This window comes from Ciconia boyciana, chromosome 4, assembly GCF_034638445.1.
Source record: "Ciconia boyciana chromosome 4, ASM3463844v1, whole genome shotgun sequence".
Classification (NCBI taxonomy): Eukaryota; Metazoa; Chordata; class Aves; order Ciconiiformes; family Ciconiidae; genus Ciconia; species Ciconia boyciana.
In genome coordinates this window covers 68,791,794-68,815,182 of record NC_132937.1, presented here as the reverse complement: position 1 = coordinate 68,815,182, position 23,389 = coordinate 68,791,794, and the positions used below count along the sequence as shown (strand labels likewise).

At 41.8% G+C, this 23,389-nt stretch overlaps 1 protein-coding gene across 6 annotated transcripts in view; it reads left to right on the top strand.

The window, feature by feature from the left end:
- The first annotated feature begins 2,772 nt into the window (after positions 1-2,772).
- Positions 2,773-23,389, top strand: part of MEGF10 (multiple EGF like domains 10) — a 110,977-nt gene continuing 90,360 nt past the window's right edge. For 3 of the 6 annotated variants that reach the window (XM_072859772.1, XM_072859769.1, XM_072859771.1), the window contains exon 1: positions 6,522-6,594. Coding sequence is in view for 1 of the 6 variants with exons in the window: in XM_072859768.1 (XP_072715869.1) it covers positions 2,842-2,853; positions 6,094-6,200 (119 nt within the window). In the remaining 5 variants the exon portion in view is untranslated. Of the gene's footprint in view, positions 2,854-6,093; positions 6,201-6,500; positions 6,595-23,389 lie in introns of those variants that run through there. The other 3 variants (XM_072859768.1, XM_072859773.1, XM_072859770.1) reach the window with 3 other exon arrangements.

The window sequence follows — 23,389 nt, the reverse complement described above, 5'->3', positions numbered from 1 at the left end:
TTATAGATAGTGATTTCTGTTACACTACAAGCATAATACCAGCTATTAAATGAAGAAGATATGACAGCTTTACTTTCAACAGTACATGTAAACATGTGGTAAAGCACATCTGATTGATCATGTCAGTGATTGTGTGCTATTTATGGCCTAATTGTTCCAAGGGACATAACTGGGTTGGTTGCATAAACTAGAAATACTTTCTTTCTTACACAAGCCTTCTGTGCTTATATTGACTTGACTGTTCTACACAACAGAAACTGGTTTCAAATCTAGCACAGAAAAATGACAAATCAAGTATGTTAAAAGAAAGATGCTCAGCTTCCAAAAATGAATATATGTCTTTGAGTATGTTATATGTGAATACTGAACTTGAACGAAACTGAACTCATGCTTTTGCGTTAAATAGATTTCAGAGACTAAATAGCAAATCAGCAGGAAGTCTAATCAACTTCTTTACCCCAGACGTTGCATTAAAAGTAGTTTTTGTACAACTGTAAATGTTGCTGTAAAACTCTTTCTTAGGTAGGCTGTAGATCTGTTGTGCTACTACAACAGAACCTCGTCCTTGGCTAATCTGAACACTGGGACTGTATCATCACTTAGAATAAAGTTGCGCAGTAGAGGAAGAAACACAATAGAGAAAGAAACATTGCACATTGCATATTCTTTAAAAGTGTTGCTTTGATTTTTAAGTGGAAATGAGTCTGAGACAAAAAAAGAAACAGAAAAGCTAAACATTTTTGCTAGAGTTGAAAGATCTGAAGCATTGTTAACAAAGGCGATGCTGAGCTGTTCAGGTTATTCCATCACTGCCTGCCTCCTACAGAAGATAAATGCAATATTATGTAGATGTATTTAGAGTGTCCTTGCTTGTCATCTGCGCTAGGCTTGACCATATTTTGGAGTGGTAGGAAGAAATCACTTCCTGGCTTCTGTCACCAGCCTCTACGCACTATTCTGAGCTGTAGTAAACTGGTGGAAAGGCTTTTTCCTGTTGTGAGTGATCTGAACTGCTCAGTGCTCTTCTTTCACAAAGTCAATAGCAGAGAGATGGTGAGAAGATAAGTAGGGGATCTTGTGGGGAGCATCCCATGGGGATGGGACTGCTGCAAGGTAGAAGTGTCCCTGAATGGTGTTGCTTCTGAATGGAGTATAATACCTCCCCTGGACATTATGATTTCTGCATACTGGGAAGTTACAGAACAAAATCTTATTTTAAAAAAGAAAAAGCATTACCATTAGGCTGCTGTAGTGTTTTTTTTAAACAGAGTGTATGTCTGTTGATAAGACTGAAGATGTTGTAACAGCTGTTCTTTTTATCAGTGTGTGAAAATCTCATGTTTATTGAGAAGCACACAAGGCAACTTATTTAATCCTGAGATTTCAGAGCATAAGACTAACTAATTCTGAGTTCTGGGGAAAAAGTTACATTTGGAGCAGTTTAAAGGTGTCACCTAGTACTGGCAAGTAAGGAACCGTGATTCAAAACATCTAAGGCCTGTTTTAAGCTCTGTCAGTCAGCCAGTCTGAGTGTCAGTTTACCAATGTGTACGAGAAACATAGGTATCTCAACACTTACTGAATTAATGGTTGCAAGAAGCTGAGAATTTTTAGATAAATAGTGTTATAGAAGACTACAGAGTAATTTTGGTGAATGATATTTAAGCTATTTTTGTTTGCCCTTTTATTGGCAGTAAGATAAACAATCCTGGATTTTCCTATTACGCTACCTTAAATAACACAAGCATGGCAACACTGTTTTTCTAAAAAGGATCATTGCAATGTAAAGGTAATTTTTGTACATAGAAAATGCTGTACACTTCCAAAAGCTGATACTGTAAGTTATATCTTAGTTTAATTTGTTTTGATGAGATGATCTTACAAGACTGCTTGTGTCTTCTGTGCATATTTTGTTGTGCCTAGAATGTTAAGTAGTTGTCTGCTGGCCACAGCAGTTACTGTTTTCCACCTGGTAGTGTCCCTGGTCACTATTATAAAGTGAAAAAATAACTGTTTTCAAAGAAATAACTGTTTCAAAGAAATAACTGTTTTCAAAATCTGTTGTGACATGTCCCCAAATCCACACCAAAAAAAGAAATGGAGAGTCAGAGATTTTTAAATTGTCCTGTTTCTCTCTGTTATCACATCATTACCACATACTATAGCAGGATTACCACCAGTGCTCATGCCCAGCACTAGGCCCAAAATATTTTTGTTATAAAATGATAAAGAATGGTTAAAAATATTGCCTGTCTTGAACTGCAGGATGGATGTCTTTGAAGAACCTGACAATTCAAAAACCATTCTTGCATCATCTCTTCCATATTATTTTGCTTATTCCTTTCTCCTTCCTCATTCTGTTTATTATTTTGCCTTTTTACCTTATTTTTGCCTTGTTCTTACTATCTTTGTATTTTTTCCCCACTTGCTTTGTTTCTTTTTTTACTTCTGTTCTCCATTTTTCTCCCTGCACTCCCCAGAACCTTGTAATTTAAAGTCTGGGACCAGCCTACGATCACCGCTTCATTTCACCTTTGCCTTCCGAAGGCCAAAGCGCAAATTAGAAGACTCATCCTGAGTTCAGTGATCCCCTTTTTTCACTTTTCCTCTTCCCTGCAATTACAGTTTGAAAGCGAACAGCACTCCCCTTATCACTGAAAAACAGCATATGCATGAGGCATTCGGGGAATGCAGCAGCGTTACGCTGTGTTCCCATCCTTTCAAAGTTAAAGAATGATGAAACCGCTTGTAACTCATAGTCACACCACCTCTCTCCTTCATACCTCATTTTCTGAAAAGGAATATCTCATCCTGAAATCCTGACAGTGTGAAATTGCAGACATGATCTGGACTGTGAGTGCAAATTTTGTGTTCTAATGCAATTGTGTTTCTGTGTACTACCTGAATCAGTCATGTTCTATATTTTCACATCTAGTCATTTTCAGATCAAATAATTTGGCTGGTAAAGTGGTAAATAGAAGTGGAAAATATTGGATAGGTAGATCTGTAGATAACTCTTTCTGTGCTGTTTATATACATGCATATTTTATGCTTACATAACTTTTTTTCCTCAGTAGACAGTGTTCAATACCTTTCCTCTTCTGGACCTATGCTCTTCCTTTTGAAGCTTTACTACTACCCAGTGTCACTTACATGTGTTCACAACCTCTTGTGGGTGTACTCAAAGGCCTTGAGATGCTGATATGGTCAAAGACAAACCTCCCTGTGATTTCTGCTCAGTGTCTAGAATCCAGATGTTCCACACAATATTTGAAACATTTTCCATACTCAAAGAGAAAGCCGATCAAAGACATCATCATACAATTAATTTTTCCTGGGGAGTCAGAGAGTGAAACTGGCTATTACTTATTTAAAGTGTTACTTGTGTGGAGAAATAATCATGCTTACATAAAAATTATGTGGACCATATATGGGCATCATAATGTTTTAAAACATTTAGAGTGTTTTGAAATTAAGCCTTATTGGCTGAATTGAAGAGCATTAGTGATAACAGCAGAGTGCAGACATAGTAAGTCTCATTCTTTGTCCTGTAGTCCTCAGAATTTTTAAGAGTGTTCAGGCTTCATTAACAAGTCAGACATTTTTATCATCTTGCAGTATTCAAGATATGTACCTCTCTCCTGCACTCAGAACAGGAATTACTTCTTGATTGCTGCAATTAATTGTTGAGAATCATGACTTCTTGATACCTTCTTCACAGAAAGGCTTTGCAGCTCAGTGTGTGCTTCTGGCCAGCAATCGGGATACACTGCCTAGCTCGTCCCTGAGTACGCAACATAGGGTGGCTTTCATCTCACGCCACCTATCGCAGCCTAGAAGTTAAGATGTCTAAGTCATGGCTAGTCAGTAGTGATGGACAAACATCTTTAGAGGCCAGGTCACCCCATCCCATGACAGGTCTCTTACCACAGGTAGGCTTAATTGGCCTTTGCAATGATGACTAGCTTGAGTTTATGCTCAACCTTTAGGGATTGAGCATCATTGTACAATGTTTTATCCTCTACAGGTTAGTAAATTACTAAACATTTTAGTACAATGTTTGATCCTCTACAGGTTCCTAGTTTTTTATAGAGACACTTGAATTGTATTTCAGGCTGGTTTTGAGCATATTCACTGAACAATGTTTTAAACTTTGTCTGATTAAGGAGATCAGTTTAGCATGGTGGAAATGAAAATATGCTGTTATTCTCCATTTGTTATCGGTGAGAATAATGTTCCAAATAATCAGGAAACAGTGTGGACTTTTAGACTGAGGAGAGATGTAGAAACTGGCTTCTAAAGCAAATAATTTTAGCTCTGGTCCTGATTTGTTTGTCTTGCGCATCTCTAAACTAATTCTTATCCTGATAGTAAGACAGGGTTATTAGCTTCAGACTACTTTGAAGAGTTCAGTCTGAAGAGGTATACCCCCCCCCCCAAAAAAAAAAAAAGGAAGGAAAAAAGAAGGAACTTCTTATCAAAGGCAATCCAGTTAATTGGTAGAACATCTTCTCTTTGCATCATTTGTTGATAAGGTTGTTCATTTTCTACCTGGTATGTGTATTTCCATGACAAATGTACTACGTAGGAAGTTATCTTCGAATAAGCACTTAAGGCCGTATTCTTATAATGTAGTTCCTTATTCTTCCACAACTTCCCTTAAAGAAAATGAGACAATTCCCAGAAGAATGTGGTTCTCAGTGCAAAAGAGGATGAAAAATATAAATATATTTCCTCACTATTTCACATCCATATGCATACATTACAGATGAACAAATGATTAAAAGAAACAGAGAGGAAGTTCAAGTTGTAAGACATGTCAAAAAGGAGTAACACACAATTGGCCTAACTGCATTTGATTTGTTAACTAGGGATCTGAGAATGAATATGTTTCTGGCACCAAAACTGGAGGAACAGTGATGTGCAACTAAATGACAAACTTACCGCTATGGAGAAACTGTAGTGTTTTAAAACACTAATAAGTCTTAAGGCACACACATTGAGAAGGAGCAAACAGATACATGGTCCTGTGAAGGGTAATGAAGTTAAACAAATTTAAGCAACAAGCATACAACCGACACTGGTGATCTTCAGTTGGCTAGATCAACTCCTTGTGCAGACAATTAACTTTTCGTTCTGGATTGCCTTAAAAAATCTGGCTGTAATTAGGACTTTTAATTTGAATCACCTTGAAAAATTTCTTTTTTTTTCTTTTTGGTATTTGCCAACTTAGTGCTATTTCTTAGTGGTTTTTAATCATCTAGGCTTGAGATCACAGCAAAACTGCCGTTAGTTCTAATAGGGTTAGAGACAGGCATGAGGAATGTATGTGGCAAGAAAATTTGGATTATCGCTTTTTTTTTTTTTTTGGTAAATCGAAGATATTATCTACAGATAGTATCACAGCCATTCCAGCCGTGCAGCTGCCGTACTGTGCTGGAAGGAGTTTCCCAGACCCCCGGGGCTTGCAGCGACAGCAGGTGTCTCTGCTTCCCAGCACATCCAGCCACAGCCCAAGCCCTCCCGGCCCGGGCTCCCTCCCGCCCGGCCCGGGCTCTGCGCAAACCGGGCGCTGCTTTCGCTCCCCGGCCTTAGCGATCCGCAGCCATACAACCTGCCCGCTCTTCTGTCACGAAAAAGATGCTTTAATGGCACGACTTCCTGGTATGTCAATCGCAAAGAGTGAAAGTCCATCTACTGGCAAAATAATACCAGTTACGCAAGGCAGATTTCCCCTTGCGAACGCTGATTTGGTAGATGGTACTGTCCTCGTTATTTTTGATTGCATTTCATATTGCTTAAAACATACGAACAGTTGTTTTGTCGTGCAGAGGCTGTGTTAAAAGGGGTGGGTGGGTGTGCGACACATTTGTCCGTCTCTTTTGGGTTCTCTTTTGTATAAAGACACAAGTAGTGATTGCTTAGTTTCACAAAACCTTTTCCTTTCTGTGCTCCACGCTGCAAGTTTAGTCGCGAAGCAGGCTCACAGGTCTGATTGACCTGAAATACTCGGGGAATAACAAGTCTCTCTACTTAAACATGCAAAAATACATATAAGTGAAAAAGTAATGATGTCCTTCCTTTCCCACGCAGTACCGGAGGGGAGCACACGACGGCCGTTTTTCTGTGGAGCCCAGGACCAGCTCCCGCTCGTGGGACCGAAGGAGCTTTGACGATTTTATTCCTCGGCCACCGGCTGGGTAGGTTGATCCTTCACCGGGCTGAACAAAACGACCTCTGCGGCCCCTATGTAGCTTTCGTTGTGCCTGCAGGTGACCGGAGGGAGGCTGTTTTGGGGCGGGGGAGGGCGGAAGGCAGCGTCCGCGCCGGGGAGCGCCCCACGGGCGACACCAGCCTGAAAAGCCTGTAACTGGTTAAGTGTCTGTCTGTCTGTCTGTCCCCCGTGGCTACACGCCGCTGCTGCGACGCCGGGGCCAGGGGCGGGGGCGGGCCGGGCGGAGGAGGGGCTGCGCCCCGCCGGCCCCGCCGCACACACCGCCCCTCGCTCGGCGCAGCGGCGGCGCGGCACCCGGCGGCGGCACCCGGCGGCGGCACCCGGCGGCCGGTCGGACGGGGAGGGCGCCCGCGGGACAGGTAGGCAGCGACCCGTCCTGTCCCGCCCCGCAGGTGCGGCGCCGGGAGGCCGCGGTGCCGGGCGCGGGTGCGGCGGAGCAGCGCGGCGGCATCCCGGGTCGGGTGGCGCCCCGGGGGGGGGGGGGCGAGGCGGCATCGCCCCCGGAGCGGAGCGGAGCGGAGCCGGGGCTGCCCTCGGCAAAGGTGCCCTCGGGGTAGCGGTGGGGTCCGGCCCCGCTCGTCAGTACCGCCGCCTCTGCAGAGCAGCAGGAGCCCGCGCGTGTTTCTCTCCGTGTTGTCGCTGGTGGGTGTCCGGGCTGGGGGGGGCGGCCCTGGGGCTCTGGGCAGCTGCATCTCGCCCCCCCAGCTCGCATCGCCTCCGTCTCCCGCGCTGGCGATCCGGAGCCGGGACGGGTCGGTTCAGGCTCTCTGTAGAGCAGAGGATTTTCGCGAAAGGTCTTTTATTAAAGGTTACCGTTCGTTTTCACGGAAGGGCTTTGGCAGTCCCAAAGAGAGACTGGAGCGAGGGTACGTCCTGAGATAGAGGGATGTTTGTGTATATATGTAAATAAGCATGACCTGCACGTGAAAATCCACATCGGCTTAACAACTTGACTTCCTTCCAGCATACGTCTTCCAGCAGAAGCTGCCTAGAGAAATTCTCAGTTGTGTGGTATCCTGTACAGATTTTCTTTTGGCAACAGTCATAGTAGTGTAAATATTTCCTATTTCGTGTTTCAGCCAAGAAGTAGGCTCAATCTGGAAATGCAGGCACAAATCAATTAGGAAAAATAAGCAGCTGCTTTTCCTAGAATGAGCAGGGAATGCAGGGCTTTTTGGTAATCTTACAAATTACTTAAATGTTGCTGCCAGTCATTGAGCACTTAAATGTTGTCAAAGCAGACATGTCTTTCCCGGAATCGTGTAGAGCTCTGAAGTTTTTCTCAAGTACCAACTTTTGACTATAGAGCGAGTTTAAAACCTCAGTTTGGAACATGCCATCAGTGCTGAAGATGTTTCATGGCATACTTTCTCAGGTTTGTAACTGAGCTTTGGCAGCAGCAGTTTGGAAAGCAGATTAACGTAATGACTCTATTTGGGAAAAATGTTTTTATCCAGCAACTTGGAAGAACAAAAAAAAAAAAGCCATGTCTGGGGAGTGACATTTGTTTCCCAGCAGATAAGCTACAGATCTGTGCTGAAAAGTCTTAGATGCTTTGACTGAGCAGCATGTCTGATGTGAGACTGAAACTGAAAGCTGGCTTCAGGCTTCAGTTTCCTTGTCAACACCCCTAAATGCCATTTGTGCCCAATAACACAATAACTGGGAGGAAAGCATATGTAATTAGGTATGTGCGTTCTTCTTGAAGTGCAGGGGGGCGTGCAACTGTCTGAGCTGGAGACAGAATTTGGGAAAATAACAGCCTGGGTGGCCGAATTATCTGTATCGGTTGCTATTCAATGGCCCTGCAAAAGAAACGGTATTAGGAAGCCTATTTTTATTTTCCGTCTCAAGTCAGAAAGGCCAGCTGGGCCGGTGTGCTCCAGATTTTTAATAAGCTGGACAAACAATGTAATTTAGGCCCAAGTTTCTACTTGTTTGCTCATATAACTCATGCACCTGCACAGCATCAAAACATGGGACCTTACCTAGTAAAACTGATTTAATTTATCTTACACAGACAACTGTAATCACCATGTGGCCTTGTCATACAATCAAATTTAAATGCGTATCGCTCCCACAAGAGGTGGATCAGTTGCATCATGTTAGTATTGATTGTTAATATGCTGTGGAGATGGCATGGCTTTGCATTTGCCTTCTTAAGATGGTGCAGTTGTAAGTTTGGAGTGTTGCAAGTCTCTGCTAGAAGATGAGCAGTTCACAGGACAGGCAATGAATTTTCTGTGTCTTGCCCACTGATTACAATCCATATCTTGCAAAAAAATTATCAACTGCTAGTTGCTCAGTGATCTGTGTGAAGTAAAGTGGTTGTATTTATTTAATTTCCCTGGAAATCACTTACCAGTGTTCCCGTTTTGACTATCAGGTGGTGAAATGGTCCAGAGCTGATGCTGTTCTCTAGGGGCAGGGCTGTGCATGCCAGTTTTGACTCCCCAGTAGGCAGAAACTGTACTGCCTTTGCCTCAATAGCATGATGCTTTAGCCCTTTGCACACCATAAATTTTACCATTTAGCTGCTCTAGCTATAATATGCATAGCTAATGCCAACACTGTAAATGTGACTGGAGGTGTGGGGTTGTGTCCCCACAGGGTGGGCACCAGGAGGACCTTTCCAGGGCTTACAGTGTTAAATGAGCTGTTCCTGCCCTGTAGGTGAACAGAAGAGTTTGACCAAGTGAACGATCCTTAGGTGACTCTCATAACCACGTTTTCCACAAAAAGATGTATTCTGCTGTATGGGGGCATACACCTAGGAAGCAAATGCAGTTTAACAAAAGCAGTTAACTCATCTAGGCAAAGAACACGGGAACTGTGTATTAACATACTTAAGTTTGATTAACATCTAACAGAGTTTGGAGTGGGCTTTTGACTGCAGCTGGTAAGGATCCCTTGAATTTATATTTAGATTACTTGTCAGGAGTTTTGCTCCATGCCTCTACATACATTTTTCTTGTCTAGGCATTTTCACTTCTTCTCATTAGGCAAAGTAAGTGGCTTTTGAGGAAGGAAAAAAATAAACAGGTTCTTTGCATATGTGCTACAATTTTAGTCAAAACAAAGATATGTTGATTCTTCCATGGAGAATACCGTACCATGGATGTGATACAGTATATTCGTTTTTTAAACGGAACACAGTGTAGAGCAGTAAAAATCCACTATAAGCCTTTCTTGAGATGTGGAGTGGAATGGTGTAGTGGAATTACAGTTAAAGTTCTTACATCCTTATTCCCATTAAGCAGTGTCTTCCTTGATGAAGGATGCCAGTGGCACCAGATTTCACTATATAGTAGTTATGTTACCAACTCACTGTCAGCAATGGAATTTGACCCTGATTTTTAATATCAAGAGATGAGTTTCCCAGTAATTGGTACTCATATTCCCCTTTGAAGATTTGAAACATATGCTAGAATCAGCATATCATGAACTTAGGTATAACTGCATTATTTTTTCTTCTATGAGAAGAATCTGTGTCTTGATATTCTAGATGTTTTTCTTATGAAAAGAGTATGTATCATCTAAAGCCATCTATCAGAAAAATAGGAGGAGTATTCTGGGGAGGGATTGGCTTTACTAGAATAGCTTTATTGATTGTGTCAGCATTCTTGTTAATTAACCCATTCAAACTGTCTGGTGTTTAATTGATGCTTTGCTTGTGTAAGGATTTGTGGTTCGTGCCTTTGGATGTACACATTAGGTTTATATTAAAATGTAGACAGCCAGCGTTTCATGTTTTATCTGTGTTTTGTATCTGATTGTCAGAGAAGTTAGCCCGTAGTCTGCAATGAGGTACTAATTCTGAGCTGTTTTGATGTGCAAGACAATGAAATAATACAGATTGGGAAGGAGAAAGCATAATTTTAACTTTGACACTGACTTGCTGGGTGACCTCAGGAAATAAATTTAATCTTTTTTCTGCTGCTGTAAAAGAACACTCTTCTAAGCCTACCAAATTATTTTTGTTGAACACACAGAGATGCAAGTTAACTCTTGCAAAGAAACTTGAATATAAAGGCTTCATATTAATGTGGCTTATATTTAAAATAGAAACACTAGCACTAACAGCTGTAGGTTGTACAGCTCTAGTGTCCCCCCACTCCAGTCACAGGAGCTGTACAACAGCACAAAAACAATAGCAAAAATGATCTTGCCTTTTATAATCTAAAATTTAAGACAAAAGACAACAGGAAATAAGGAAGGACAATGAAGTAATGAAAACATCTGTCAAGCCACTGTTATATTATTTATTCATCAAAAATAATAGAAATCAAAATGTTTAATGGGATTAATGATTTTTTTTTCAGATGAGAGTCTTCAAATAGAAGACAGTGTAGAACTACTCCGAAACACCAGTATATTACCAATGAGGGCTGGTACGCTGCCAAAAAAGGGGTCAACATCTTGTTAAGTACGAGAAGTGTTGGGCACAGGAAGAGACCATGAAAGGCAAGGGGAGGTTCAGAGAAGTCATGATCTTACGGTGATGCAGAAGGTGGATTTGTCAGGCTGGACAAGAGAAGACCGACAGGGTTTTGTGGTGTGGGGTGAAGTTGTCCAGGCATGAGACTGGGGGGCCCTGACCCAGCCCAGTGATGTCTCTCATGGGCAGTGCTGGTCTGGGAGGGTGTCCTCGAAACAGTGGTGGAGGATGTAGAGAAGAGGGAGGGCTGGTCAAGAAAGAAAAATGATCAAGAGAGCAATAATGTGTGTTTAGTGTGACTGACACGTCTATGAGCAGTAACAGGGTGGAACATCAAACGAGAGTTTATTAGAAGATATGTTACTTTGATGGACTGCAAAGAAAAGAAGAATGAACTGGACAGAAAACAATAAGCAAGCAGGTAGTTTGTTGTTCCACACACACCCCAGTTTCTTTTGGAAAGAAGCCATTGCTTTGTAGAGTTTTCTGTACATCACAAGTATTATGCTATGAGTTCTTTCTGCATCACGCTTATCTCCTTCAGGGGTAGATCCTGTAAGCCTTCTTCTAAGTGAGTAGTGCTGTATTCCACAAGTAACTGTACGAGACAAGTATGTGCAGCACAGAATGATTCAGAGAGACAGTAAGGGCAGGAGGATGGCGTTCTTGACATAGTTTGGTCTTAGCCCTGTGAGAATATTTTTCATTAATGAAAACAAAGACATCCGTGCAGGGTCTCAATGAGTTCAGCATGTTCACAGCATCTTTTGAAGTTTTTCCTATACAGAAATCTTGTTTATCTACTATTCAGGACTTTTTTGGGGTACTTGGTGAATTTAAAGGATTTACACAGCAAGTAGTAACATTGTCACCTGGTCAGTTACTCATCTTTTATCTTGTGGACCTGTTTTAATTTTGTCTTGCAGACATTTTTCTGAAGTACAGGAGAAGAATATTTGAGGTGGAGGTAACTTTGACTTGGGATTTTTCCTGTCCCTAACGGTTATTTGGAACAAAATACTCTGCTATCAAAGGGCTTAGGAAAACTCATGATGCGATCCGCATCCATGGTTCGCAGTGGATCTGGCAGTGACGCGCAGTGCCTGTACTCTGCAGTCACGCCGCAGCTCTGCAGTGGTGCCAGCCCAGGGTGTGCGAGCTGCCTAAGACCTCCCCAGCTTCGGCTCTGCCGGTGCGTTGGGGTTTCCCATGGGGAACCAGCATGTGCTGGAGGAAGCTGGACGCTGCAGTCTAGTTTTGACATGCAGTTTTGACCGTCGTAATTCATATCTAAAGGTCAGGGCTACAGGGTGCATCTGCCTTGCACTGTAGACGCAGGCGGGAACAGCGAGGTTTTTAGCTGGTGGAACAAAGGGGAGGAATTTACAGCTGCGGTGCTGTGCTTGTCTTCTAAACTGGGTTTTAGGAGGATCCCACTACCACGGTGGTATACTTCTGACCTCACATACTGCAGAGGTGAACTAAATGAAACTTATTTCTGTGTTTTCACTATTGTTGGCTACATTCAGACCTTTTGTACTACGGCAGTCTATTTTTTATTAAACATGTTGCTCAACACTTGAGTTTGGTGTTGATTCACGCATAGTAATTTAGATGATGGCTATTTTATGTTACTTGCCCCTTTCTTCATGTGACCCATAGAGGAGTTTTTAGAATCAGTTGATTTGGATGAGAGCTTTTGAATCCTGACTTTTAAAGTTTTGTCATTGCTGAATTGATTAACTGAAGAGGAGCAAAAGAGTTTAGATCACAGGGCTCTGCCAAAAAGAGCCCCCAAAGTGAATGTTTTGTGTGAAAGCATGCCTTGCAGTTTAAGCCCAGAGTGACAATGATTGTAACACAACGCTGTTCATGTGACAGCCAGACAAAGAAGCCATTATGCACGGCTGGCTGGCATCAGATCCTCCCAAAGCCAATAGTCAGACTAAGCTTGGTCGCCCTGAGAACGTGAATACACTGGAAGCACTTGCATGTTAAAAAAGAAGAAAAAGACATGCGTGTGTGTGCGTGCTCGTGTGTGTGTGCGCCAAGGTCCGGTTAAGTTGTAAGTGCAAAATTACATAATTGATTTGTTTATGTTTTTTTGGAAGTTGCTGTCAGGAATCAGCAAAAAACATGTAACATAGCACTGAGGACAGACATGGTGGGAATTAGACATAGTATGTCAACAGACTAAGCAGATCTGCCTGTTCCTTTGCTCTGTGCTACAGGATTGCTTCCTACAGTGTACTTTTGAGCATCTATAAATGAGTTTTAGTTTCCTCTAAGTGTTTACATAATTTTGGACTGCACTAGTCTGTCAACACACACATGTTATGATAACTGGAACTTATGCACAAATAATGCTTATGTGTGTTTGTGGGAAGCATTTGTTTGGTGACTTATAAACCCTCTTCAAAAGGTTCAAGACCACTGGCAAGAATCAGAGCACTTGATACATGAAGAAATGTCCCTGACAACTTGTGAGCTGCAGCAATCTTGGCCCCAAAGGCAGCATACTTGCGTCAGCCATTGTAAATCTACTTAAAAAATAGGATACGGCAGCTGGAGTGGAAAGCTCTTCAATTAGATATGTATTTGTTTAAAAACAACTGTTTCGCCTTTGCAGCCCTGAGGGCTGGATTGTCTTCTCCAGTGCACAGGAGGTGGCACCCAATGATGACCAGAGTCGCTGGTGATAGCACTCGGCGGAGACGCTTTGGCCTCGTTCCCTAGCTACTGCTTTATGTTACCTTTTTTTTCCTTTTTTCTTTTTTTTCCTTTTTTTTCCTTTTTTCTTTTTTTTTCCTTTTTTCTTTTTTTTCCCTTTTCTCCTCTCTTCCTTTTCTCCTCTCTTCCTTTTCTCCTCTCTTCCTTTTCTCCTCTCTTCCTTTTTCTTTTTTCTTGTTCTGATTAAGGACCTTATTAAACTAGTGTTTGCTTTTGAATGACATTTGCTCCTAAACACTTAGCTTGAGGGAAACACATCATTTACAGAGCAGTCTTTGCCTGTTTGTTGGTATATTGGTACTGGTATAAAAACAAAGCACCATGAGTTCAATTTCTTTAATTTCATGTAAGGTTCAAATATGGTTTTTTTCATTTTGCTCTGACTGTTACACTTTCTGAATACAGAAATTCAAAATATAAAATGATTTCCTGTTCTGCAGTTGTGTTTTGTTTATACTGACACATTTTTCCTACTTCGTTTACACTTTCCTACTGAATATTTTACTTTAGAGAAGCTTTTGAAGTGCAAAGAGGAACAGTATTTTTTGCAACTGGTGACAGAGTAGTATTAAATAATTCATCTTTTTATTTATTCAGTTCTCCTTCATTAGGCTTTTCTTTGGAGGGTTTTTTGTCTATACTTTTGGGAGAGACAATCACCAAAATTACTTATGCCTATATTAAGAGTTTTGTGTCATGAAGAATTAATCTGAAGGGAGTCAGGCTGTATTTTGTGTTTGGGGTACAAATGGTAAATCAAGAAGCAGGGTATATTGGTAGCTCTATTTAAATACTCAATACAAGCGCGCGAAGAGCTGATGGTTTTGTTACTCCTGCCTGCACCAACCAAGGGCCAAGCTCAGTCCTGCTCCATCCAACATGTGCTGAGGGCTGCCCCCGGCAGCCACCCTTCCCTTCACTCACCCCCTCACTCCAAAAACATGACTGTCAGTTGTTGCAGGCTCTGTATGAGCTTAGCACTTTTGCTCACAAATTCCCTTTTACGCCAAGTTGCTTGTGGTTGAGGATCAAAACTAGGGAGCTTAACGATTTTGTCTGAATTTTACATGTCAGTAAAAATCTCAGCCAATTTTGGCCTGATACTTGGATGGGTTTTTTGTGGTTGTTGCTTCTTTCTTTAACCTTAGTGTGCTTGAAGAGTCTCGCTGCTCCCGGTAAAAAAACAGGAGGTGTTTGGTTTGGGGAGTAAGGTTGGCATAGTTAGACTCCTGACCATTTTTTTCCTCCTCCAGTGTTTACCTTACATGTTTTAGTAAATCTTTTTAATAGAAAAAATACTGAGGACACAGCCCGGCTGGTGTCAGAGGGAGACTGAGCTGTCAGTCTAAGAAATTCAGTGATCTCTCTGAGTAAGTCAGGTGAATAAATGCTTGCTGAGGGTAAAGCTGGGCTAGACAGGCTGTTTTGTTGTTTTTTTTTTTTTCAAACAGTCCTCAAGAAAAGGATCAGTTCGTAATAATTGTTTTAAACTGTTAGAAGGGTGCCAGACTGTATAGAAGTTAGGATTTCCTTTTCTCTTGCAAGCCCTATGGAAATGATGCTTGTGATCTCTGTATGTGCTGCCATTAAAGGATGTTCATAGGCCACTGCACAGCCTTATGACAGCAGTGGATTTTAATTATCCATATAATTACTTTTTTGTGCATAAGAATTTCTTCAACTGTAATGTCCCTATGAATGTCCTAAAAGCGCGTGTCATGTGAAACAGCACGTTGTCCATCTCCTGAAGACAGCAAAGCAAACAGCCTCTCCAAATCTGAAATCCCATCTCTCACATGGCCCTTTTGCTCAGTGAAAGGAATGTATTACTTCCAAATACTGATGTTTGGATTTGTACAAATGAATTCATGTCCTAGATGTGCTTTACTGTTCAAATCGCATCCACCTGTACCATGTTTGGTTTTGGGACCACAAAAGACAAGGACATTTGAGTATGTTTTTTAAAAATTATGAGTAAGGCTTAATGCAGAGATGGTGCTGTGTGATTCTTGCCTGTTATATATGGTTTGGTATAGGTGTTGCTATCTCTCATGGTGTAAGCTCTCACGGTCCTGTTTGATGTTGTCAGGTCCCCCCATCCTTTTGGAATTTTCTGATGCATTGGAAGTATCCAAATTACTTTATTCAGTGACATCAAAATACAGGAACTTTGAACCTTGTGGAATTTCATTCTTTATTATGCAACTAGGAGACTTTCAGGAATCTAAACACCTCAAGAAGATTTCGTGGAAAGATGGGAAGGAGATTTATCAGTTGTGTTCAACAAGTCTTAGTTTATATCCTCTCTAGAGTGGTGTTTAGTTTCACAGAAAATGTAGATAATTGTAGTAGGAATAAACAGACACTTAAGTCTAAACAGAGTTTTTGTGAACTCCTAAATGAGAGTCCCATTTGCCCATTTGTACCATTATCCTATTTGCCCCTAATTTTGTGATGCTACTTCCAGCGCCGTTACTCACGTGCTTTGTGAGTGAGCAGGTGAATATCCACAAACCCTGGGCAGTTCTTCCATCAGAGACTGCATGTCCCCTGCTGCTACTTCACAGTCCCTTCACCTGGACAAAGGCCAGGTTCCTCAAAGCAGCGAAGGTGAAGCGGTTAAGAAGTAATTAATACCTGTCCACATTGGCTGTGTGTAGGTTGGAGAGCATGGAAGAGAGGCAGAATAAAATGCCTGGTGCCATTATTCCTGCAGGGTGGTGTTGCTTTGCCCTTTGGTGGGAGTTTCTGATACACTGCAGCTGAGGAGTATTTCACTGGCTGCAATGCATTATTATTATTATTGTTGTTGTTATTATTATTATTTATTTATTTATTTTAGTGGATTCTGATTAACCACATGATTGCCTTTTATGCATAAGAATGCCAATTAAGACATTGATTTTTTTCCTGCCATGACGAAGATCTCAGCACCTGTGGCTGGATGGCTGCTGCTGCTACTTTGCGCTGGTGTTGTTTTCCTGGCATGACCCATAGGAAAGAAAAAATACATAACACTCTGCAGTTTCTCAATGTCATGTTTATGAAGAGAGGAATTGTAATTCCAGGAGCAAGAAACCCACCTCCCTGGCCCTGCTGGCTGTTTCGCTTGCCTGCTGAGGTGCAGGAAGGCTGGTGGTCTACTGAGTGCAACAGCCCTGATGAAACTGTCTCCTTCCCTTCCCCTGCAGGGGACTGAGGTCTTAAACTTGACCAGGTTATGGGCTTCGTGTGGGCTTGGGCGCTCTGGGTGTAGCCTGTCCGGGTGCTGAGGGATGAGCTCTGCCTTTCCAGTGGGTTGAAGACGCATCTCTGTACGGGGAGCCTCTGTGCCATGTACTCAGGTGTTTGACATGGGGACTGCGCCTTCCTCTGGTTTTCAGTTTTGACAATGGTATTTCTAAAGAAAACTTCACAATTTGCACAGGCTGCATTGACACCTGTCATTGCATTGACTCCATTGACTCCTGACTCCATTGACACCACAAAATCATAGGCTGCCTCTTCACTATCCTCTTTTTGCCTACAAAAACCCCTTGTAACACACTCATCTCCTTCCCTCTGACTTCATTCTGCTTAGACAGTGAAAACGTAAAAGCAGAAAAACCGTTTGGGTCCCATTTTCCGCCCCGGCCGTGGACTGTGTGAGGGCTGTGGCTGTGTGTGGGCTCCTGCCGGTGCTGGGGGAGACCCCTCGGGGCAGAGACGATGCGGCATTGACCAGCAGCACCGCTGGCTTGTGCGCTCAACTCGCGGCTGCGCCTGCTCTGTAATGGAGCTTTAGTGCTGCTTTAATCCACGCCACATGCGGGTGACCTGAGCAAACCCTGTGGGAAGACAGAAACCCTGTTGTGTGTTTGCGGAGCAGTTGCTCGGAAGCTGATGTACAGCTGTGGCCGGGCTTGTTTGGAAGTGAAGAGTAACTTGATCTTTTAATCTTTTTTTTTCTTTTTTTTTTCTTTTTTCCTCCCCAGGCTGATACTGTAAATAACAACTGTTTCTGAAGAGTACCTGCCAGTGAGATTGAAATGCGTATTTTAAATTGAGGGATTTCATGAAGATTTTAGCTCTGTGCAAATAATGTGCCTTTTTTTTTTTTTTATAAATTAGTTTTAGCTAGTTTCATTTCTTTTCAAATAAAAGGCATAAGAGAACAGAGGGTGAGGGCCTGATTTTCTTACTAGCATTGAGTAAACCAGGAGTAACTCAAGTAAAATCAGTGGACTTTCAGAGTAACTGAGGTGAGGTGCATGAACACAGATCCCTTGTGCATCGCCGGGGTAATGCATTGTAGGATCTGTGAACACACACGTGTCTGTGTTGTCCAGATATCCCAAAGCTGCCTCTGCTAAAGCCAGAACAACTAGCCTCTTTTAATAGATTATTAAATTTTATTTCAGAAAAAAGCTGAATTGCCAGCTCTGTAATAGACTCTGCTGAGAATGCATAGCAACATTAGTGCTCTTTATGCTTTAGGGTTGTTTTGGATTAAAGGCACTACATGTTGCAAATACTGCTATGCAGGTATGTCACAGGGCTTCATCACTTTAAGACAGAGATGATACTGGATGGAAGTGAGTTTCACTAGTTCCAGGGAGGTTGTTTAAACTCTGAGCCCACAAAAGAGTGCATTTTTAATTATTGAATAAGAAGATTGGGTGAGTAGTTGTTGAAAAACAGAACAAAAACACAGCAAGAGAGATGCTTCCTTATTTTAAGTATCCCTGCTGCTGTCAGTAGATTTTTCCATCTCCATAACACATTTCAGAGAGCTGGGAGACTTAATCTCATCTCTGGAACAATATTGTTCCTCTACAGCTTTAATGCATTTTTAAGATATGCTCCATTCTTTCTTGCTGAACACTAGTTCATGCCAATTTGCATTATGTATAAGTAACAACAGCCAGGATATGTGTTCATGGTAAGTGAACCTCAGAGGATGCGGTGATTTGGGGTTCTGGTCTGCGCCACTGAAATACAGAAGAATTTTTTTGTGTCTCTGCAGACTGTCAGCCTTTCTGTGTGTACCACACCCTTTTACAAGCTGATATTTATTTTGACAGTCAATCAAGTTCAGAAAATAGATTTTTGTTTTGTTTGGTTTGGTTTGCTAAAGTAGTGCTGGGATGCAGGCAGGAAATGCTCTTTCTCATCTAGCAATGAGAGAAGATATAAAAAAAGTCTGAGGTTGCTGCCTCTTGGTCTTCAGTAGGAGGTTTTTGGAATGAAGTAGAAATCCATTGCAGTCACTCCAAAAATGTCTAGTAGCATTCAGAAACATCTCTGGAGGCTGCATCCTAGGATGTACTTTAAGCTTCCTCTTCTTCTCCTGTGGGAGTCTCTCGCTGTACTTCCAAAACTTACCCTGCTTTCTGTTGTATTGCCTATCTCCAGGGAAATACCAAAGTTTTGGTACATTGAGGTTTTCTCTTAGGCATATATGTGTGTTTTTCTTCATTGCAGTTTACAACAAGAATACCAATGGGAAAAATAAGAAATGAAAAAGCAGACAGACAAGAGGGCATTATTGGCCTCTTCAGAGGTGACCCAAATCTGTTAGAAATGCTCTCAGTCATGATATTCTGTGTTGTGATTCCTTTTGTAAATGTCTAAGACCCAGAAGTCTGTGTTTCATGATTCTGATGCTATACTCATGGCAGGCACTGTAAGCATGATGTGCATGTTATTGCATGTTATTGCGGCAAAATATCAAACTGGAGGCATGGGTCCTAAGGGTAGGCTGAAAATGGAGATTAGCAGACCTAAATTCTGTTTTCAGCTCTGCTGTTGATTTGTTTTACGAAATGAGATAAAACATTTAGACAGGAGTCTAAATGCTTTCCATATACGATGTGGTTATTAAGAGTGTAAGAACAAAAAGCCTTACAGTGTTAGAAAAAGTGTTATAGAGCTTATAGGGAGTTACGTTGATAAAAATACTGTAAGTGAGATTATTACATAACATATACCTAAAAATAAGTGTGCTTAAGTAAGTGAATCCTATCTTTTGCTAAATTAAAGAGGCTGAGGGAGATTTGCAAAAAGCACATGAGAGGAAGGAGACCCCAGAGACAGAGAGCCACACGGAAACTTGCTGGAACCCCTTGCAGCGTGGAGCAGCCTTGGGCTCCTGAGAGCACAACAAAGACCTTCAGACAGTGACAGAGAGCATCTGCCCTGGCTCATCTCACCCATCGGGGGAGACTCTTTCCAAAAAACAGTCACTTGCTCTGCTGGAGGGAGGGAATTAGTGTCCCAAACTGCCCTCCAGAGAGAAGAAAGATTTATTCATGGATTAGTTCACCGGGCAGCTGATAGGTTGGGTCAGACGAAGGGCCCGTCGCTTGCCTCAGCCCATGGTAGACAGCTTTGCTTTAGCTTTCAACACAAGGGCATCCTTCTGCCTTTCAGGAGCGGATGCAATGGATATCAGTACAGTTTTTGTTGCTCTTCTACACATTCCTACCTTTCTTTGCACTCTCTAGAGCAGCGCAGAAAATTGGTAAGGAAGGTCAAATAATCCCTTGCTCCTTACTGGATGAAGTGGATGAAAAGAAGTAATTTTAAGCAATATGGCAGCTGGCCTGTCTGTCTTCCTTGCTGACAATAGCAACATACATTTCTGTACTCTTAGTAGAAAGCCTGTGTGAAATTGGAAAGAAACAGTTAGTTGAGGGAGAAAGTGTGTGTGAGCTCAGAGTTGTTTTGCTATGTCAGGGCTGGTAGATGCTAAGAGCTTGGTTTTGGAGCCAAAAGAAGATCATCTGGTAGTAAAAACAGTGTAATAGCAGTTATTGGCCAGCCCAAGCATGGAGTTTTCACCAGGTGTTGTGATCGTGAATCTGAGTCTTTAGTCATCAGAAGTCAGTTGTCAGCACCACCCACCATACGACCACGGGCAGGAGGAGGGATGTGCTTCCTCCCGGCATCACGCAATCCGTCAGGGTGGCTCCTCTGATCTCTCCCTCTAATGTGGGCTTTGCTTTCCCCTACTCGTTTGCACTGTCTGCTGCCAGGGAGCTGCAGTCGGGTTTGTTGTCTCTGCACCAAGTGCTCTGCTAAGCTGCTTGGAGTGTCCCTGCTGCAGCCAGCGAGGTGACCTGGCAGACGCTGGCAGCGTTGAGCTGTTGGGCTGCTCTGGATTTCAGAGAGAACAAGCAGTTTCGTGAGTGAGTTCAGGTTTCATCCCAAATTTCCACGCAGGTCGGAGGAGAGCGTCCATCCTTTTTCACTCTTCCCAGAAGCTCGCCCACCATGATCGTGCAGTCCCTCTGCAAATGCTGTGCTGTTTTTCACAGTCCTCTCGGCTGGTTGCTCATCTGCTAGCAAAATAAAGTAGCAGAGGTACTACCGAATGCGAAATTTCATCCAGTGCAGTTTCCAAATTCTGGATTGCTTATGTCTCTCATCCATTAATGAGACATGACATCCACACATTCAGATCACCACTTCATTTCCTTCTGAAAATAGTGAATGCTTTTAATTTCCCTTTAAGAAAAACCCATGCACAATTCGCAATACTTGTTTTTATTTTTAATGAATGACTGAACCAAGGCCAATGTTCCTGCAGTTTTAACTGAGCAGCGGCAGAAGTTGTAACAAAGATGCTGCTAATGCCAGTTGGGCTATAAGTTATAAGTCTACTTACAAAGTTTCCCTGTTTTCTGGCACAGGCTCTGACACATACACTCCAGTCAATCACAGTAAAGTGCCTAATAACAGATGTAGCAATTAAGCTGAAGAATTCTGTCTCTCTCTTTTAATTTTTATTACAGAGAATAACAAAGTACCTCATTAAACCCACCATCATAGAGATTTCTTTAATTTGGCATACAAATGTCTGCAAAAATTAATCTCTGAATAGGGTGCCTTGTTGCTAAAGGTGCTTTGTCAGACAATGCTATGAATAGACTATTTCTGTAGTGACAGATATGTGTTCGTGCTACCGCTGTCCTTTCACAACTCATACTGCAAAGTAGTACAGGTTTAAAGAAGGCAACATGTGTCCTGAAGGATAACATTTTGAGGGATTTAAGGCCTTGTGCTCAAGTTAATAAAAATGTGGTCTTGATTCTTCTGGGTTCAAATTACACTGCCTCCAGCTGGAATTAGCAGCAGACATTTAGGAAGGTTTCAGATAACCTGTAACCAGAGTAAATTAACATATTTTAATAAGAGAAATTATCTGGAAAAAAGATATTAATTGCAACCAAAAAAGTCTTCTTTTGATTGTCAGAGCTTCTAAAGCATTTGCCTTCATTAGTTTCTTTTAATGATGTACCGGGCACTCTTTTTAAAGGAGAGTCTGATTCATCATTAAAGGAAATTAATTTAAAAATTTAATGATTTGGGATGTCTTAAAAATCATGGTAAGAGAAAACTGAAACTGATATAAATCAGAACGGGAAACTTTGATATGAAATTACTCTTCTAGTATCAAAGTGTTTTTAGGCATAAAATACAAAGTTGTTTACTTTGACATTATTGGAAAGAACTGTGGTTTTTTACTGCCCATGATGAGTGTTGGTAGCAGTTTTATTTCTTAGAGGTAGTATTTTTTCACTAAAGCACAGCGTCTTGTCTTACAGCTTCAACTATTTATCTAGGAGTATACTGAATCTGTCTGTGTCTGTGTACATTTAACTGCATGTATATATATGCACCAGTGTGCAGGTGCACGTGCATGCCTGCACACACACACACGCAAACACGTGAAAGAGAGGAAACCTGCAGACACCACTGGCACCTGGCAAGCTGAATTTCTCCCTAGGAATGTTTTTTTTTTCTCTTCTGACAGGTAGGGAGACTAAGCACTAAAATTATACAACTGCAAACATGGTTTTAAGTTTGTAATATTTTTTTAAAAAGAATGTAATGTTGAGTTTGGGTGTCTTAAATATTCAGCTACTCCTTAACCTGTTGTTCATATTATGTCTGCAGATATTACAAGGCACAGATGGGATAATGAGACCAAATTGTCACCCTGTAATGTCAAGGAGCAGTGCAAATCAAACAAGCTAGTAAGGGAAGGTCAGGGAGAAGGCTCACAGATAGAAGCATTGTTTCCATAACTGCATATGCTTACAAGCGTTACAACAGGTATACACTTAGAACAAAACTTAATTCTTGCCTCAGTTCTCCTAGGGCAGTAGCAGTGATATACAGCTGCCACCAGTATAAATGGACACAGTACGATCACTTGATGGCACCTCGTTAGGGCCTTCAGCAGTAGTAAATAAACTGTGGTGGAAAGAGACAGGGAGATGGGTGAGAAATGAAATGAGTAGGTGGGAAAATGGGTCTGGTCTTGCATGTGTTGGTCTATAGAGCTCCTTCCACTTATTCCAGCCAGTAGCAACTCCAAAGGATGCACTGAAAGGATCTCCCAATGTTGTTGAGCCAGTTTACTGTGAAAACCAGAGTCTTAGATGCTGCTCACTCTGTAGGATGGCCTCATCAGGCTGTATTGTAGTCTCACTGAAAGCTGTTCAGGGCAGAATTCCCTTTGACTTTAATGGGAATAGGATTTGTCCCTTTAATTGTGGTTTTGTTAAAAAACTAGAATTAACCAGTCTCTTTTGGTTTTGCATTATGTTCTTCCATTTTCCCCTTTGAGGAAGGAATGCAGGAGTACTACATCCGTTCTAACCTTTGCAAATGCCAAAATAAAAGGTGGAAGAAGTGAATGAATGAAGTGTCAAAGGAAACACTTCTGGGTTCCCCATTCATCTACCAGAATGTTTTGGATTTACTTTTGCAGGGGTGTGGGAGGCTTGTGCAATGAATCATAGATGGTTTGAACTAGATTGCTGGAGGTGGAAAAGCAAAGCTGATAAGTAATGTATAGAAATGTTCAGAAGCTGTTAAAATGAGATGGCATCAAAGTTAATTAACTTTTTTTTTAAAAAAAAGCAGATCGTTTGAAAATTGAAGTCTGTAACAAAGTACTGTGATAAGGATTTACAGGAGTGAAATTCTCAGTCTAA